Source organism: Acanthochromis polyacanthus, chromosome 23, assembly GCF_021347895.1.
Source record: "Acanthochromis polyacanthus isolate Apoly-LR-REF ecotype Palm Island chromosome 23, KAUST_Apoly_ChrSc, whole genome shotgun sequence".
Classification (NCBI taxonomy): Eukaryota; Metazoa; Chordata; class Actinopteri; family Pomacentridae; genus Acanthochromis; species Acanthochromis polyacanthus.
In genome coordinates, this window is record NC_067135.1 from 18,925,376 (window position 1) to 18,944,425 (window position 19,050).

At 40.4% G+C, this 19,050-nt stretch overlaps 1 protein-coding gene across 1 annotated transcript; it reads right to left on the reverse strand.

Moving 5' to 3' along the window:
* Positions 1-128: 128 nt before the first annotated feature.
* Positions 129-14,723, reverse strand: LOC110962697 (phospholipid scramblase 2-like). Its single transcript, XM_022210703.2, has 8 exons — positions 13,947-14,723; positions 13,272-13,350; positions 8,557-8,858; positions 7,339-7,381; positions 6,930-7,150; positions 4,133-4,294; positions 2,139-2,300; positions 129-2,049 (listed from the first exon to the last, which is right to left on the reverse strand). Exons 2-8 carry the CDS (start codon positions 13,282-13,284, stop codon positions 1,990-1,992), a joined length of 963 nt encoding a protein of 320 aa, XP_022066395.2. The 5' UTR covers positions 13,285-13,350; positions 13,947-14,723; the 3' UTR covers positions 129-1,989.
* Between the last annotated feature and the right edge of the window lie 4,327 nt (positions 14,724-19,050).

The window sequence follows — 19,050 nt, forward strand, 5'->3', positions numbered from 1 at the left end:
TTGAATTTCCTCTGAAACAAGGAAAGTTTTTTTTCCCCCCAACTGAAACCAGATGTTCCACATTTAGACTGATTTCCCAGGGCCTTCCCCAGATTTCCCTGGACGAGCACTGGAGCAAAAGACAACGCTTTGGCAATAGCATTTGTTTTATTTCAATCATAACTTCTTTTTGTTTCTGTAGAAAATGAACAATCACAAGACAGGAAAAAAGGTGCAAAACAGCATTGATATAAAAACACAGTAAAGTGATGCTATAACTCCTGCCAGCTGCACTAATACAAGATTAACATCGAACTATAAGTGAACAAATAACGGCAATAAATGCACTTCAGATTGTTTGGCTACTTCCTAATCAGAGGTCGGATTACTGGTCATTGCATATATGCACAGGCAATGAGACATATTTAACTCCTGACTGTAATAGAGAGGTGCGGTCTGGATTCCAAAGACATAATGAAAACCAAGCCCCATAGGAGACACACCCATTGTATATTGGCAATGGAAAGATGAATGGGTATTGAATAGAGAAGAGAGACCTGCGTCCAACAGCAACAGGCTCCACTTCAAACATTAACCTGCCAATATTTAAACATTCTAAAGAATAGGTTTCAAATGAGCTGAAAACAACATGAAAGTTCACACTCAATTCTCCTCCTGCAATTATACACTAAGTTAATTATTCTTAAACCCTTCACCTGTAGTTTTTTTTCAGCCACTTCTGAAGTCGGCTATACTTATTCCTTCTGTATATATATATATATATATATATATATATATATTGTCGCTAACATATATCTGGCACATGTTTAACGCAGAGGTATCTGGAGAAACTGGAGGGTGAAATGTTACTGTGGCACCAGTGTCCATGGTAAACACTAAACCACCAAGGAGGCATTTACACAGAAGCCAGTGCAGCAGTTGGGTTATGTACATGAGGGGTAAAGACACAGGCGAGTTTGAGAAAAGGCCACGGGGGGGGATAGAGAAAGAGTACTTTGGTAAATACTGTCAGCCTGTGTGAACTCTTGCAATCGTGATCTCCTTGTCCTCACGCTATCACGACCACAACTTCCTGTGACAAACGAAATAGCAACAGCCTGTTTGCTGTGGCTTATACTTCTAAAAAGCTCTAAATTTTTTTTTATTTTAATAAATTATAAAATCATTAAAGCTCTGCAGCTATGCGAGCGGCTCTTGTTGGCTACATCAGGGTACAGTAAGGCTTTAGCATGCTAATATATTTCCAACAATAACATGCAGAGGTGTCGTTTATCATGTCAGCATAAGAACTTAGCTTAGTGTGTGTACATGCTAACATTTTCTAATTAAGGGAATATTATCAGTTTTACAGACACAGGAAAAATTTAACTTGCATATTTAACTTGAGAAGGAAAAACACCAAAGTCAGTATGGACAATGGATGTCTGTACAAACTCTGTCAAGATCATAGTGGTTGTGTGATAGCGCCATAAGCTAGCTGCTTTTTTTGTTTAAAAAAAAAAACACAAGGGAATGGATATAGCTTCAACAACAACAAAAAAATTGCACTTATACTGGACTTACTGGCATTCTTCCTAAAGCACAACAAAAATCGAAAAACAAACGGGACAAATATGAAATACCAGCATAGCATCAAGCACATTCACAAGTATGTGTGCACTTACTGGTTTCTAAGACTATGATAAAGGCATTCAGGGTATTATTGACTTTCTTTGGCAGGGAATAAGTCTCATTTGGAGGTCTACTCATTCAGTTAAAAACAGAGAAACATCTCTAGACTGTATGGAGTGTAAAAAATGGTGGCAACTTAGCAGCTAGAATCAGTCACCAAACTTTCATAAAATTCAATCAGTTTTTCGGGTCATATTACTCAGTGTGTGTGTATAAGATGATTCTGGGACTGGCACAAAAAAAAAAACAAGTGGAAAAACGTAGCACAGACGATGCGTAACAGGAGAGGAGTATTCTTTCAAGCTCCTTTTTCCTCCGTTATGAAAACACACTGCTGCGCTGATTGGCCTCCCCAACCTTCTCGAAGAACATAAAATCCTGCGAAAGAAACAGCCAAAGAATAAGTCACAATCAGCAGGATCCCACGTGATAAAAATCAGTGCTGTTCACAAGGATCGGGCACTTACAATAAGGAAGCAGGCTCCCATGAGCACAGCTTTCATCTTCACGTCCAAGTCCAGCGGGAACTGGATGCCAAAGTTGTCTGTGTCGGTGAAGACCTCTTTCAGAAGGCCGCTCCACTGCTTGCTGATGCGACCAATGACATGGTCGCCATCTTTCCCCTTCAGCTGTGGAGCAATAAGAATGTCGGTGATCATCACAAGTTATAACTAGAAAAGCACTCAGAGACAGAAGTACTCCGGCAAGGCTGTTCATTCCCCCATATGGCAGTCAGAAATCCGTGGATCCAGACTATAAGCTGCATCACTGCCAAAATCTAATCACTTGGTCCTTATGTCATTTCTGATCTTTCCTGAAAGTTTCGTCCAAATCCGTTAGTTCGCTTTTGAGTAATGTTGCTAACGGACAGACAAACCAACGGCAATCGTCACATAGCTTCACCTTGTTCCTTGGCGGAGTAATAACCCAATTTCTTTCAGCAAAAAGCTTCATTTGTAATTTCTGTACAGGCTGAACACCAAGGATAGCATGAAAGACTCTGGTGATTAGATTTGGTGTTTCTGGGCAGAGCTGGACTAAAGCCTGGGTTCTGCTTTCTGCACAAGCATGACCTGCGGAAATGAGACACTCGGAATCCGCATAAGAGGTGTGGCTTTTGTACTCCTTGTGGCAGCTTACAAACTGCAGGGCACAGTGTATCATAAATACACATCTCCCACAGTACTAAACCAGACGATTCCCCACTAGGGGGCAGAACCACGCCTATGCATGATACTCTATCAATTTTGATCATCCTACGTATATCCCTTCCTACTTGATCTGCTGACCTGTAACTCCACACCTGAACAGGGGACCTTAGACTGATCGTCAGTGCCAAGTTTGATTATCCTGACTTCAGCACTTGCAGAGATATCGGACCGGACATACACACATACATACTTACCCAGCCAGATACCGCACCGAATGCAGTAACCCCGCTGACGTACGTCAGGCGTGGTTAACTAGAGTAGAAGAAGTTTGCCATTGCTTACTTCACTTACAACATGGCATTTTACCAAACAGCTGCATTTCAGCAGTTAGTTTAAATTTCATGCCATGAATTGTTCATAATCTGGTTATCGCAGTGATATCTGTGTGCCGAATCATACATATGCTTATATTTCTGAACTTCTGCTGCTAGGAGCTCTTGTTCTTCTGCCATGTTTTCCAATAGATTGTGTGTTTTCTATGCGCCTCTGTCCGCGTTGCTAGTAAAAGTTTGAGGACGCAGAAATTTTCCGCTTGAGAAGAGCCGTGTGAGGAGGCGTGGCTGCTAAAATGACGGAATTCATCGGCGCGGAGATATTTAGCATGAGTGTATGTAAATTAATTAATTTCCAGAACAGAAATCTAAATAATGGAAAAAGGCACTTCAAAATTTAGTCAAAGGAGTTTACTAAAGGGAATCGAGTAAAAAAAAGAAAACATTCTGTTTGTTTTTGGGATTAAAGTGTTCTATAAATAAAGCCTCAATGCTATGATTGCAACTACATACTGACTATGTGATTGCATAGCTTAGTTTTTATATTTTTAATGACAATACATTACTTTGTCGAAATCTGTTTTCACTTTGACATGAAAAATTCTGTTTATGAAAGCCAAAAACTATTTACCACGATTAAATGTAAACAATAAAAGGGAAAAGTTCCAAGAGGTATAAAAACAATCATTGTGTCTTCTACAAGTTTCTTCAGTTAACGCTAATATGCAAATGAGGTATCAATGATGAGCTCATTTGTAGAAATGTCCAATAGCCGAGTGTTTTAAAAAACACCTAAATGAGTATTTTGAACGTTTTATTTCCACTGGTCTAAAAGAAGACATCCTATGGAAGCAAAATATCCCAACATTTTAAAATTGGCTGGTGCAGAAAAAAAAACAGAAAGCTCAGTTTCACTTTATGTGATCTGAATAGATGTAACAAGGCCTTATACAAAGCCAACAGTCCTCTTGACCTCACCTCAAAGTTGACATCTCCACAGCAGTTGCAGGCAAAGCAGGGCCCCTCCAGTTTCATCAGGGTCTCCTTGTTTGGCCCCTGGATGGAAAATCGCGGCAGGAAAGGGTGCCAGTCTTGTTTGACGTACCCTACGGTGGTTCCTGGTGGTGCCTGGACCTCCATCTGTGGGTCACACAGTTAGTTAGGCACACATGATAACTAGACACTAACTAATACCTTAGAAAGTCATTTCACAGAGATTTAAATCTACACTCACGGACAGCTATAAATAAAACATCACGCGGCTACACAGCTCGTCACATGTGACAGCAGGAATGTCAAACACACTGCTCGATTGTGAAACCACATTACAAAGGTAATGCATCTCATATGGTTCCTGTCTGAGCAGCAAACAGAGAGCTGCAGTATGTGAAAGCATCAGCGTCGGTTCAGGCCAGAAGACAGACTGCTAATGATGCAAATTAGCTGGGAGGGAGGGAGAGAGGTCTCAGTGGAGGGTGACAGAGAATCAGGGGGAGTCCAGGAGATGGTTTCGACAGACAAAGAGCTATTCACAGTCCTAAACAACTGCCTGAGCAAAGCAGCGCACAAAGACACGGAACCACCAGTTAACAGCAACACAAGGTGAAGGACAGAGGCCTCCAAAGAGAGAGGTGTGGCTGCAAGTTTTTTTGGTAGGAGGAACTAAGAAGTTTCTTCCTGCTAAATGAAAATAAATTTACAATCTTTTACATTTATCTACCTAGACTGTGAGATATTAAAGGGGAACGTAGTTTTTTTTCAACCTGGGGTCTGTTTTCATATGTCATTTCATACAAGTGAGTGATGCAGAAATGAATTTTCGACATAGCTCCAGTATTAGCTAGGCAGTCAGCTTAGCAGCTCAGCTAGCGAAAAGTATGGGGCAACTTGCCCCCCCGCGTCAAAGTCCGCCCTAACGTGCTTTTTTCCCCACACTGACCGGCTCGGATAGTCTCAACGAGTGTCCCACAACAAACTAGAGATGAGAAGAGAACGAAAACCTCCACATTACCTGGCAATCGCTATTTGTTGTCGTCTGTATCCAAAGCTCAGGATGCTAGAAAGCAAATCTCGTTCCGAAATCGCGCGATAGCTCACACCAAAAGCTATCGCCGGTCAGTGTGGGGGAAAAAAAGCACGTTAGGGCGGACTTTGACGCGGGGGGGCCAGTTGCCCCATACTTTTCGCTAGCTGAGCTGCTAGCTGAGCTCCCTGCCTGGCTAAATACTGGAGCTATGTCGAAAATTCATTTCTCCATCACTCACTTGTATGAAATGACATATGAAAACAGACCCCAGGTTGAAAAAAAAAACGAAGTTCCCCTTTAACATCTCCCAGTTCTAAACAATTAAACACAGCAACCAAGCCATTGGTTCTAGATCAACAAATTGCCTGTAAAATTTTCATATTGTATTTTTCAGCCCCGTGAGCACCACAAACAAACTCCTTTCCATTTTCATTGCAGTGGGGTGAGAAGAAAAATCTTGTAGGTAGATATTTGGACAAAAGTTGGACAGTCAAAAATAAACAATAAGCACAAATCCCACGGAAAGATCAAAACCAGCTATGTTTTTCTTAACACTCTCTTACTTTCTCCATCTGTCTGTTAGTCTCTGACTAAAGGCAATTGGTTCTTACTGACAACAAATCTGTTTAGTTTTCAAAAACAGGTTAAAAATTTACTGCATTTATTTTTTTAGTAATTTTATAAATTAGCAAGGTACTATACCGGGCTTTGCAAAAGTTCTGTTACACTCGGTTTCATGATCTTTAGAGACGTTTCCTTCTTGGAGTGAAAAATTCCATTGAATAAACTGAAAGTTCTACCTTATAGGCAGGTGTCCTTAATACAAATTTTTTTCTCCGGTGAAGTTGTATCAAGATGGGAGTCAAAAGAGTTGAGATATCTGCTCTCCTTCGTGCTGAACATCAGCCGGATGACTGTCCACAGAGTCGCGGAGAGGCTAAAGAATGGTGAAGACCTGAAAGGTCTTCACCATTCTTGAAAGATCACTGAAAGATCTTCACCATTCTTCAGCCTCTCCGCGACTCTGTGGACGGTCATTCGGCTGATGTTCAACTGCTTGGCTCTGTCAGACTTGTTGTGGCCAGCATGAAGGAGAGCAGATATCTCAACTCTTTTGACTTCCATCTTGATACAACTTCACCGGAGAAAAAAAAATTGTATTAATGACACCTGCCTATAAGGTAGAACTTTCAGTTTATTTAATGGAATTTTTCACTCCAACAAGTAAACGTCTCTAAAGATCATGAAACCGTGTAACAGAACTTTTGCAAAGCCCGGTAGCTTTTAACAGACATAGTGCATGCATTCTGGGGTATTTTCAGCTAAATGTTTTTTGGTCTACTTCACATTTAGAGGAGTGTATGTGAACCTGACTGATATTAAACTACTGTCCATATTTATCTTCGACTCCCCAGACTTAGTCTTTCTGTTATTATTTTGTGTCTTTCTCATCACTGCTTGATAAAACCATAAGATTGTTTTTTTGTCAAAAAGCCCAAATTATGAAGAATCAACTCCTCAAGCAGGTAGTAGCTAATTCTTCTCCTTTAGAATCGCTTTAGACAATCAATACAGTTAATTATTAACGGCATAATAACGACACAACCCATCTTGGGACATGGAGGGCAAATATTTTAGTATTTATCCATACTGGGAGTACTCAGGGTGATGTGTCACTGAATGAACTGTATTTGCCTGGGTGTGGTAAATCAATCAAATAAGAGGCTATTAAGAACTTCATGGACCGACCTCTTGCAGGCAACAGGGACACCAGCAGGAAACGCAGCGGAAAGGCCGTATGAGACGGATAACCTCCCTGTCCATGTTGTCCTTGATCTTCATGTCAAAGCTGCGCAGAGAGCCGCAGCAGTTCCTGGTGCAGCAGTCATTCTTCTCTTTGGCCTTGTAGATCTTTTGGCCCAGACTGTTCTTGATCTCATACTGGTTATTAGTCTCAAAACCAATGAATGCTGGGTGGGGTTGCAAGGAAGAGAAATGATGATTTATAATTCCAGATAAGGAAAGAATTTCGCGGATAGGTATGTTTGTGTCATTATGACTCAAATATTAGTGTGAGTTTCCAAGCTCGCCAGAGCTGCTGCTGGTTATCTACTGTTTACAAAGTGACAAGACTGGATGAACAAGAAACATTCTTTACCTTCCAGGAGTTCAACTTTTTGATGGATCAGGATCTGGTCAATCTAAAACCACACCAGAGAAAGCAATGTGAGAAAGGCGCACAGAAGGGGACAAATAGAACAAAATTCAAGAAGAAATCAAGTTATAACTGTAAAACATAACCGTTCTAAAATCTTAGAAGATACCACAAATGAAAAAGTGGCAAGTACATTTCAAATATTTACAATGCAAAACAGTTACCCTCATTCATTTACATAAAACCACCAAGCTCAGCAGTACAAACAGATGAACTGTTCTCTGTTTTATATGGTACATGAGGAATTACTGGCTGGTGGGCCAAAGAATTCAAGCTAAAGTACTTCATTTATTGTAAGTTGGGCCTTTAATATTTGTCCAAAGACAACCTACAGAGTTGCTGGTTTTGGAGAGAACAACACTGTAAGTTCAAAGGACAAACAGGACTGAGGTAATACAATGATTTAACAGGAAAATATGTGAATTTAAAAGTGCAGGAAGATGGGCGCCCAGATGCCAGTAAATGACCATGGGTTTGAATCTAGCCCATGGTCATTTACTGCCATTTTCACCCACTCTTCTACCCAGATTTCCTGTCTCTTCCCACTGTCCTATATAATAAAGGCAACTTAAAAAAAAACACAGCAAGATCAACTGACTTGAGTATTCACAAACTGATGCCAGACTACTACATTCACTCTGTCTTAAATTTGATGTCCACTCTAAAAATGCACAGCAAACCAAGACAGACAAGTACACAACAGGTGAATCAGTAACAGGAGAAAATTATAGCACTTTCATTCACTTTTATTGTGCGTGTTTGTCTACTTCCACGTGACATTTTATTGCACTAAAAGCCATGCGACAGATGCACAGTAAGGAACTTAATGAGTGAAAAAGCAAATCATGAACTTTACTGTTCCTCCTTTTTAGGGTGTTACACAATACAAGACTGAACCAAGACGTCAGCAAGTCACTGTCATTCATGTGTCAGGAGGTCAAATAATCAGTCATAGATTCTTGTAATAAAGGAATAAAGGCATGCGTAATTTCATTTTTTCATTCCACAATAAAATCTCTTGAACTGGTGGAGTAGCATTTTAAAACACTGAACTGCGCTGACTAACTTCTCCCTCGCACTAAGGAATTTCAAGATACAAAATTATGCTTTTGCAGATTGGTTATTCTTCTTTTGCAGTCTTTCCATGGTTCATTGGCCTACCTGTGTGAGGTACTCGAGCCCCGGTGGGACCCCAGTAGGAACTGCAGGTGAACCCCCGACTGGGGCCGGGGAGATTCCTCCTGGTGGGCCGCCATACTCCTGCCCCTGAACTGGACCAGGACCCACTGATCCCGGCTGATACATGACAGGAGGCTGACCTGCATTGTAGCCCATGTTGAAGCCTGGTGGTGGAGCCTGATTAGGATCTCCGTAGCCTCCTTGGGGGACTGGATAAGGGGCTACAGAATGGCCGCCAGGCTGAGGCATGGCGTAGGGTCCCTGGTTGGGAGAGCCTGGGTAACCTGGGAAAAAGACAATGATTTTATTCACCTTTTTCACATTTTATTTAATGTGTATAAAAATCTTTTTTTATATAATAGATTCGAATCTGTTATTATATATACAAGGTTTCTTCACGGTATCAATTCAGGTGACATTCAAACTGGAAACAATATAAAACAAACAAGAAAAGGCTAACCAAAAAAAACAAATGTAGAATAAACACTAGTGTAACCATCCATCCAACCATTATCTACACTGCTTAATCCTCATCAGGGCCATGACAGGCTGGAGTCTATCCCAGCTGACTTAGGGGACACACAGGGCTACAAATAATCACAAACAATCACACTTGCATTCACACCTACAGACAATTTAGAATTATCAGTTAACCACAGCATGTTTTTGGACTGTCGGAGGAAGCCAGAGAACCTGGAGAAAACCCACACATGCATAGTAAGAACATGCAAACTCCATGAAAGATCTCAAGAAAGTCGGGATGTAAACCGCTGATCTTCTAGCTGCAAGGCAATGGTGCTAACCACCAAGCCACTACGCAACCCACTAATGTGACCTATGAAATATTAATAAAAATAAGCACAAATTTTAAAAAAACACACGATATAAACCATAAAAACATAAAGCTGCTTCTTCTTGTCTCTAGGTTTTAAGTTCTTACCTTTCAACAAAGTAACAGTACGATAATTCAGAAACGCCTATCTACGTGATTAACAGTTGGAGTCATGAGCTCTGTGTCTGGCTGGTAGCAGGTGGTCTGCATTCACAACAGTGTGAGAATGCATGTATGTTAACTGTGGATGATCCTGCTTTTCCCTGCTGGGAGGGCAAAACCAATAAGCTACTTATTAGCTGAGCCACAGTACAAATAGAGAGCATTTGCAGGATAGCTCGTAAAAAGAAAATACTGGAAAAACTGGACTATACAACGGAGTAACACAAATCGCGTTTTCACGGGGAATACATTCTAATAGTGTGTTTTTAAAACATACTTGATAACAGTTGTTATTCAGGAAGGAACTGAACAGCTGCAGACGATTTTCTGGCCAAAAGAAACTACATTCATCTGGAAGGTTTACCAGTTGGCAGGTCAGAGTGGAGATACTGCTTAAAATTCAGTCTTGGTGGGAACCTGGATGCTGTATGTTGCTCATAGGAAGGAAGTCTTAATGTCGTGATCACAACATGTAATCTTTATGTTTAGCAAATTAAAGACAGATTCCCTTCCAGTGGCTGCACATTTCTGATAATGACAGAAATATCTACTAATCATTCACAAAGAGAAAGGATGTCTTCTCCCGAGTCAAAGTTCTCTAGCAGATTGCAACAGGTTGTCATCAAGGATTTCCTTAAACTTTACTGCATTCATTTCAAGCTCTGCCTTAATAAGCCTTCCAAGATTTGCTGCCGAGAAGCAATCCAATACCACCACGTTTCCAAGTGGAGATGGTGTGTTTGTGACGACGTGCAGAGTTTGGTGTCTGCTACATGCAATGTCTAGTCTGATGGCCAATTTGGTGAACTCTAGTCAAGAGTTTTTCAGTGATGGTTTCCTCTTTGCCACTCTCCTAAAAAGCTTTAACTTGTAAAGAACCCAGGTACCATATAGTGTATGCAGAATTTCTATAGTCTCTGAAACTCCTCCAGAGTAGTGGTCTTGGCGGTCTTCCTCACTAGTTTCTTTCTTGCATTGCTGTTCAGTTGTTGAGGATGGCATGCTCTAGGGAGATCAATGCATAAGCCATATTTCCTCCATTTCTCAACTGATGTATTAACATCATTCAAAGGCATATTCAGTACCTTGGAAAATGTTCCATCTTCCATCTATGTGGAATATTTACATAGGGGTACGGAGGTCCATTTCCAGCAGCCATCACTCCTGTGTTCTAATGATACACTGTGCTCACTAAATAATGATAATAATAATAATGGATTAGATTTATATTACGCTTTTCAGGGCACTCAAAGCACTTCACAATGGATCCATTATTCATTCACTCACACATTCTCACTCTGGTGGTGGTAAACTACATTTGTAGCCACAGCTGCCCTGGGGCAGACTGACGGAAGCGTGGCTGTCAATCCGCGCCTACAGCCCCTCCGACCACAACCAACATTCACACGCATTCATACACCAGTGTGAGAGCAGCTCTGGAGGCAGAGAGGAAGGCGGATAAAGTGTCTCGTCCAAGGACACAACAGCACATGACTAGGCGAGAGCGGGAATCGAACCGTCAACCCTTTGATCATTGGACGACCTGCTCTACCACAGCCGCCCCTGCAACACTAATAGTGTTGCATTTCACATCTATTTATGTTGTAGGCTGTATATATTAGTCAGGGCTCCAGACTGCGACTAAATGGTTGCATTTTGCGACCAAAATTTGAGCGAGTGCGAGTAAATTTTTCATCTACTCGCGCATGGGTGACCAATAAATTTGCTGATGTTTTTTTCATTATTGAATATTTTTTGTTGCTTACAAACTTCTGCTCCACACTTCAGCCCAGTAGACAGTAATGCGCAAATGGGCTGGTTTAACCGACATTAACTCCAAAAGAAGAAAGGAAACTAACACCAAAGAAGAAGAAAGCGGGCCAATGTGTGTGAGAGCGGGGGGCGAATGATGCTCAAGCTCTTGATGTTTCACAAAGCCTTTATTTACGTTCAGCCTTGTTTTGAACACAAATTCATCTTTCTGTCCTTCCCTCCTTTCTTGTCTCCATTTCAGCGGTTCAGCTCGATCGAGCGCTCGATTTGGACGGTCGCCATTTGCGACTACAAATGTCGCAAATGGCGACCTGGCGACCGTCCAAATTTGTGGTCGCCAGGTCGCCATTTGCGACTAAAAACATTGCAAATGGCGACCCGGCGACCGTCCAAATCTGTGGTCGATCGAGCTGAACCGCGTATCATGTTTTCTTCATGGAGGCTGCCACTTTGTACGATGTCATCAACCTCCTATCATTCCCGGCGCTCGCGGCGACCTGGCAACCGTCTAAATCGAGCGCTGGTTTTAGGTGTCTCAAGTACACAAGAAGGGATATCAACATCTAGTCCTACACAACAAATCTGTAGCTTCAAAGAAAACGAGCCACCTGAAGACAGTACTTGATCTATCCAAATTATTCAGGTAAATAAAGAACAATCTCTAAGTATCAACCTTAAATTTCTACTAATTGCCTTTAAAGCGCATAATAGTTTGGCTCTTGAGTACATTCAGGGTTTTTCTGGGTCAGAATGGGACTATAAGGGGTGGACATCCATGATGGTAAGCTGGCTAGTCTCTGGACAGTCATTCTTCTATGCCGGAAAAACCCTGACACACCAACAAGAAACCGGTTAGGCCAAAATATGATGTTTTCCAACTGTATTTAAACAATATTTAAATGTGATGAGGGTGTTTTGTTTATTTTGGCATCTTTCTGATCCTCTGAAGGCTGCCGTGACCGTTTCCATGTTAAGGAAGCAAACTGAAAACAATTCTGTTTGTTGGCTCCATTAATGTGTGGTGTAAATATGGGCTTCTTTTGTGGGGGTAGGTATGCTTTCATCTTCTGCACACATCACTTAATTGTAGTTTATTGTAAAGCACATTGAGTGTAAATTCTCTGGCCTTTTCTATAACAGAAACATAAAGTCCATAACTGTTATGTCATTGTGGTTGGGTTAGGAGAGTTTAGTATACCACACACGGGTGGCTCATGACTGACGAAACTGGTTTTTGTTGGGTTCACAGGAAAGTTCAGCAGTGACCTCATCACATCAGTCCAACTGTTCTAAAGGTCATTGAGCTACTCCATTGTACAATTTATGGTTGGTTCAGGTCTTGACTGTTCTGATATACAGGTTCAAAGGCAATTTATGTAATATAGTCTCATTAGAAAGCAAATAGTCCCTGATACTATGTTCCTTTTTAAGCAAGAGGCTGTAGTGAAAAAAGGAAGTCAGGAAGGCTTTCTGTTGCTCCACCTCTTTCTAAATTCCTTTCTCTGCTTTGCAGGAAACACGACCCAAAAACTGGAATCCGTTTGCAAAGAGGCTGTAGGCACAAAACAGACAAGCCCACACAACAGGACCTTTCACTTCCTTAATTTGATCTTCTCCATTCAGAAATGTTTTCAAGCAAGCATTCAAGGAATTTCTTTTACATTTCACCACCTTGGCCAGTGGAGGATTCTGAAGGCAGGACAAGGTACTCATTCACTATGCCGATGTGCAGTGGGAAGTTTGTGATAGGAAACGGACATGGAAACTTTGAGAAAGCAGAGCCGAATCATTTCACAACACCCACAAAACATGACAAAATGGAAGAAACCGATAGGGAATAAAGAGTGAAAGCAAATAATGTTCTGTGTATATGTTAAAAGTCGAGAGTTATTTTCCATTTCCCTCTGTGCTGTTGCTTTAAATTACTTACCAGGAGCAGACATGGCAATGAACTCTAGAAACTTGGCTTGGAACGATGAGAAATAAGGGAAATAAGGTCACACTTCCCGCTGCAGATCCAGGGTATCCAGGAACAACGGAAGGCATGGAAGGGAGGATTGTATACGAACCACAACCAGGGACCAGACGGGACACAGGAATAGAAAAGGAGAATAAAAAAAACAAATGAATGTTTATCCTAAATCTGCCAAGTTAAACAGCTATAAAATAATGTGATTTGTCGTCCATCACACTACAACAACAGCCTAATGAGTTTACAGCCATGGTAGGACAGTAAATTGAGTCCAGGTTGTGCTTGTGCCAAGAAAATCAAACGATGCAGTAAAAACTTGTGGGTATCAGAAGTTCTGGACACAGCCTGTCTTGAGCCAAGATGCCTGGGATCATGTGGGTGAGGCATGTTGGAGCAGAGGAGGGCGGGACAGTCATTTTCCACTCACTTATCTTTTGCTGCTCGAGATTTTAACGTGGATTCCCTCCACCAAAGACCTCTACGTGAAGCTGAATTTACAGTTTAGTCAAGACTGAAGCAGATCCCTTACATAAGGTGGTGCATCTTAGAAAAACAGCAAAGCCCTCTCCTCTGGATGCTTCACGAACAACAAAAGCTTCCCTAATTTAATAACTACTAAAATGGAAATCTTACCTCTCCTGTGGCTGCTTTCGCTTTCGTTCCAGTTAGATGAGTGCCAGTGAAAACAAAACAAATCAAAAGGACAAAAGTGAACACGCAGAGCTCAGGAGCCGCTTTTTTGGCGTCTTCTTGGCAACCTGTTCAGTCGACACTGCTCTGTTGCTGTTACTCCTCCCTCCGATCACTGTTTTTCACATTCTCCTCCCATGTTGTTCACTGACGACCTTAATTAGTCCTCCCGTGGAACACAGAGACGGCTCCAAACACAAGGTTTATCAGCCTGACGCTGTTTTAATGAGGACACATTCCAACAGTTCCACCAAGACTGTCACAGTCGTGCAAAAGAGTGATTACACGATGGAAACAGCAATATTCTCATTATCAGTGTGTGCAGCTGCAGGAGGAAGGGGTTGGACTCCATAAATGTAGTACCAGAAAAACACCACCAGAGGATGCTAATACCTCACAGACATAACATTATGACCACCTGCCTGATATTGTGTTGGTCTCCTTTATGCTGCTGAAGCTCCTCTGACCCAGTGGGGAATAGACAGAGGACCTCTGGGGATGTCCTGTGGCAGTGAATTCTTTGGGTCCTGCTGGTTGCAGGATGGGACCTACCTACACCAGGCTTATCCTGTTACATCTCACAGATGCTCCGAAAGATTTGGACCTGGAAAGTGAGGAACCTGAGCAGTTTTTGCAATGTGTCGAGGTTCATTGCCCAGCTGAGGGTGGAAACTGGCATCAAGGACTGATGTTGCCATGGGCGGTGAGGGGTTGGTTGACCTGCAATGTTTAGGTGGGTGGTACATGTCAAACATCCACATTAATGTCATGACTTAAGGTTTCCCAGCAGAACGTTGCATTATAACAAGATGATCGATGTTTTTCACTTCACCAGTCAGTGGTCAGAATGTTGTGGCTGATTGGTGCATGTATATACAGGGTAGGCCATAAGTTTCCATACATAGGAAAATGTATAATGTATATATTTTTATTTCAAATACCCTAGAAGATGCATTTGATGCTATCTTTGGGGGCATTTGAAGGCCATGGTGTTTCAGGTGAAGATATAAGATGTGTTTTTGAAACTATGGTAACCATATAGAGCACATTATATAAATAAAAACGGTTGTTCAACATAAAATGCTTATTTTTCCTATGTATGGAAACTTATGGCCCACCTTGTATGTACCGGGCTTTGCAAAAGTTCTGTTACACGGTTTCATGATCTTTAGAGACGTTTACATGTCGGAGTGAAAAATTCCATTAAATAAACTGAAAGTTCTACCTTATAGGCAGGTGTCCTTAATACAATTTTTTCTCCGGTGAAGTTGTATCAAGATGGAAGTCAAAAGAGTTGAGATATCTGCTCTCCTTCATGCTGGCCACAACAAGTCTGACAGAGCCAAGTAGCTGAACATCAGCCGGATGACCGTCCACAGAGTCACGGAGAGGCTCAAGAATGGTGAAGACCTGAAAGATCTTCACCATTCTTTAGCCTCTCCGCAACTCTGTGGACGGTCATCCGGCTGATGTTCAGCACGAAGGAGAGCAGATATCTCAACTCTTTTGACTTCCATCTTGATACAACTTCACCGGAGAAAAAAATTGTATTAAGGACACCTGCCTATAAGGTAGAACTTTCAGTTTATTTAATGGAATTTTTCACTCCGACATGTAAACGTCTCTAAAGATCAGAACAGAACTTTTGCAAAGCCCGGTATATATATATATATATATATATATATATATAGATATAGATATAGATATAGATATATACATACAAAACTGCATTAAATACAGAAAGAACACATGTTAACATTGAATGACAGTGTTATCAGCAAAAACTATTAGGAACTTCAGGCTACAACTACTCATTATATTGCTCACTACACTGTACGTCCATAGTACTAGCTACAGATTTTAACTAGATTTTAGATGTTGTGAAGTTTTAATCTGCAAATATATATATTTATGTGTGTATATACATACATGTATATATTGTGTTCTACAAACACACTACTATTTAAAAGTACAGGTCACTTAAAAATGTCCTTATTTTTGAAAGAAAGGCAGTTTTTTCAATGAAGATAACATTAAATGAATCAGAAATACAGTCTACACATTGTTAATGTACTAAATGACTATTCTGGCAGGAAACGGCTGATTTTTAATGGAATATCTCCATAGGGGTACAGAGGAACATTTCCAGCAACCATCACTCCTGTGCTCTAATGCTACATTGTGTTAGCTAATGGTTTTATCTAACACAAAAAATTAAGACCTAGGTCAAGGATTTCTGTGTAATCATTGATGGGGTTCTAAATTCCAATTGCCACGTCAGGTCTTTATGTAAATCCTTATGCTCGTATAAGGATCATAAAACCGTTGCCAAATTAGGAAACTTTGCGACCAAGCAAGATCCATAAAATCTCATTTGATCACTTGTAGAGTCTAATGCACTCCTCACTGACCTCTCTAATAATAATAATAATAATAATTAGGCATTCAAAATACTGCCCTTAGAATACTGACAAACAGAAGAGACAACACATTATTGCAACTGTTAGATCCCTACACTAGCTTCCAGTTAAATATAGAATTTAATTTAAGGCTGTATATTATTGTCTATAGGTTTCTCACCTGTCTGTGCCCAAAATATAATGAAGATTATGTAGATATGAGTACAGACCTGGTAAGTCTGTCAGCTCTGCAAGGATAGGTAAGTTAGTTGTGTCCAGAGTTCAGAACAAACACGGTGAAATGACTTTAGTCATTCTGCTGAAACCAGCACCCCTTGGAATTTGGACCTGTAGGCATTTTTAAAAGCAAGCAGAAAGCAGTTGTTTTCCCACTGTTTTTATTACTAAATGAATTTATCTGCACTTTCATTTCATTCGATTTCATCATGCTTTATCTTTTACATATTTTTCCTATCTTCAGCCTTTTTCTGCTTTAACTATTCTTCAACGTTTGTATGCACTGCATTTATTGTTTATGATTTATTTTATTCATTTCATTTTGTTCTGCTTTGGATAAACTGACATGAGTTTCAATCTAACAAATGTCTTGTTTCTGTATTTTTTCCCCGTTAATCTTTTCTGAAGACTTTGTGACAGGGATGGACTGAGTCTATATTTGGCACCTGCTGGGATGCCTGATACTTATAGGACACAAGACCGGGGCGGGGTGTGGGGGAAATTATTTAGAGAGAGAGAGAGAGAGAGAGAGAGAGAGAGAGAGAGAGAGAGACAGACGGTACACATGAAACTGATCTGTATGAACGTTCACACAGACAGAGTGATGAAGCTGTGACGCCCTCAGATTTGTCACACAGATAACTGCCAGTACTACTACACTCTTATGGGACTTTCAAAGATGCCTTATAATATTAATACTATATTCAATAATATATTAATAATGATATATTAAATAAATAATCATTTCTAGACTCTAAGTGTAACTGAAATTTACAACCCAATTTTAAAAAGTTTCACCTTTGTTAACAAAAATGAAAAAACAAAATATATATTGCATATTATTGTGGTATAATTGTTCCATATAATGCACTTCTGATATATATATCTAATCCTAATTTGAAATATATCCTAATGAGGATTAAGCGTTTTAAAGATAATGAATGGATGGAGACAAAGGGGACAGTTTTATGAATTGCAATAGCGTTTCCTCTGGCTTTGCTATGAAAAGCAGAATGAAAACGCTGGCTAACCCAGCTCATTCTGAACCTGGAGTGGACTGTGCTTTCTAAGTGAATCTCTGGCAATAATGCAATTTGGGTTTCTTCATTTTGAAGATAGTGAAGCACTTTACAACACATGCATTGTTGGTTTAAGGCCTTACAGCTCTGACTACAGAATTTAAGTGTGTTCCCAGCAGACTGTCCTTTTAAATGAAAATGTTGAATTGTCTTGAAAAAAGGAAAAAATTGTGTAGTTTAGCATTGTGAGGATCAAACAGAACATATATAATACAGAACAAGAACGAATAAACCAATGAGCTTTCTCCCACCCACTGAATCTTCTTAAACAAGATGCTGGTTCCACCACAGCCAAGAAAACATCAGCCTAAAAATGAATGGTGAGCCGCAGCAAAAATGAAATAAATTCAAATGAAGTGGGGTTAAATAATAACCAGAATAATAATTAAAAGGCCCACATTACAACTAAAATATGAAAGTGGAGAACTGACAGTTGACATGTTCCTCAAAAGTACAGTAATGAATGTGTCCTACTTTGAATTTACTAATATTGTACCATCTAACATTTGACTACACTTAAATGCACATTTAACCACGGTACGTTGAGACCCTACTAACTTGTATTTGAGTGTTTTTGCTCTGATGATGTGCTTTTTTTACCACATATTTTGTGATTTGTGATTTTTGTGATTATAGCTTCATATTTTACACGTAGTTTAGTTGTGACAGCGGTAAGCTGGAGCTTAAACCTTTGACTAAACCTTCGCAGGCCAACAAAATGTCCTTCTTACTTCGTCAGAATCAGAATCAGAGTCAGAATCAGAATTACTTTATTCATCCCCGAAGGGAAATTCAGTGAAGGAGCGTGGCAGAGTTATGTGACGATCGGCGATGGTTTGTCTGTCTGTCTTTCTGTTTGCAATATTACTCAAAAGTGGACAAACTGATTTGGATGAAATTTTCAGGAAAGGTCAGAAATGACACAAGGACCAAGTGATTAGATTTTGGCAGTGATGGGGCTTATAGTCTGGATCCACGGATTTGTTTAAGATTTCTGTATCATTGCGAGATCAGGACTTACTCATTGGAAATGATACAAGGAACAACTGATTAAACTCTAGGGGTGTTTCTGAGTCCCATCAATTCCCGCCATCTGCTAAATATTTAGGTCACATGATCCTGTATCCATCGCACAATGTACACATGCATAACACATGCCTGTGCTCAGCGCAAGATCATTTTGTTTGTGTGTACATCTATATTAAATGACCACATTCTATGTTGCTGTGATTTCTGATCATCAATAACCAATAAACAAATGCTGCATTTCTGACAATGCCACATGGGGGATTGAACAGCCTTGGCAGAGCACTGCGCTCTCTGAGTGCTTTT

Coding starts and splice junctions, on each gene's coding strand:
- LOC110962697 (XM_022210703.2), bottom strand. Junction 4,295..6,929: donor GTCCCTGTTGCCTGCAAGAG/GTCGGTCCATGA, acceptor TGTGACCCACAG/ATGGAGGTCCAGGCACCACC. Junction 2,050..2,138: donor TGGGAGCCTGCTTCCTTATT/GTAAGTGCCCGA, acceptor TTTCTTTCGCAG/GATTTTATGTTCTTCGAGAA.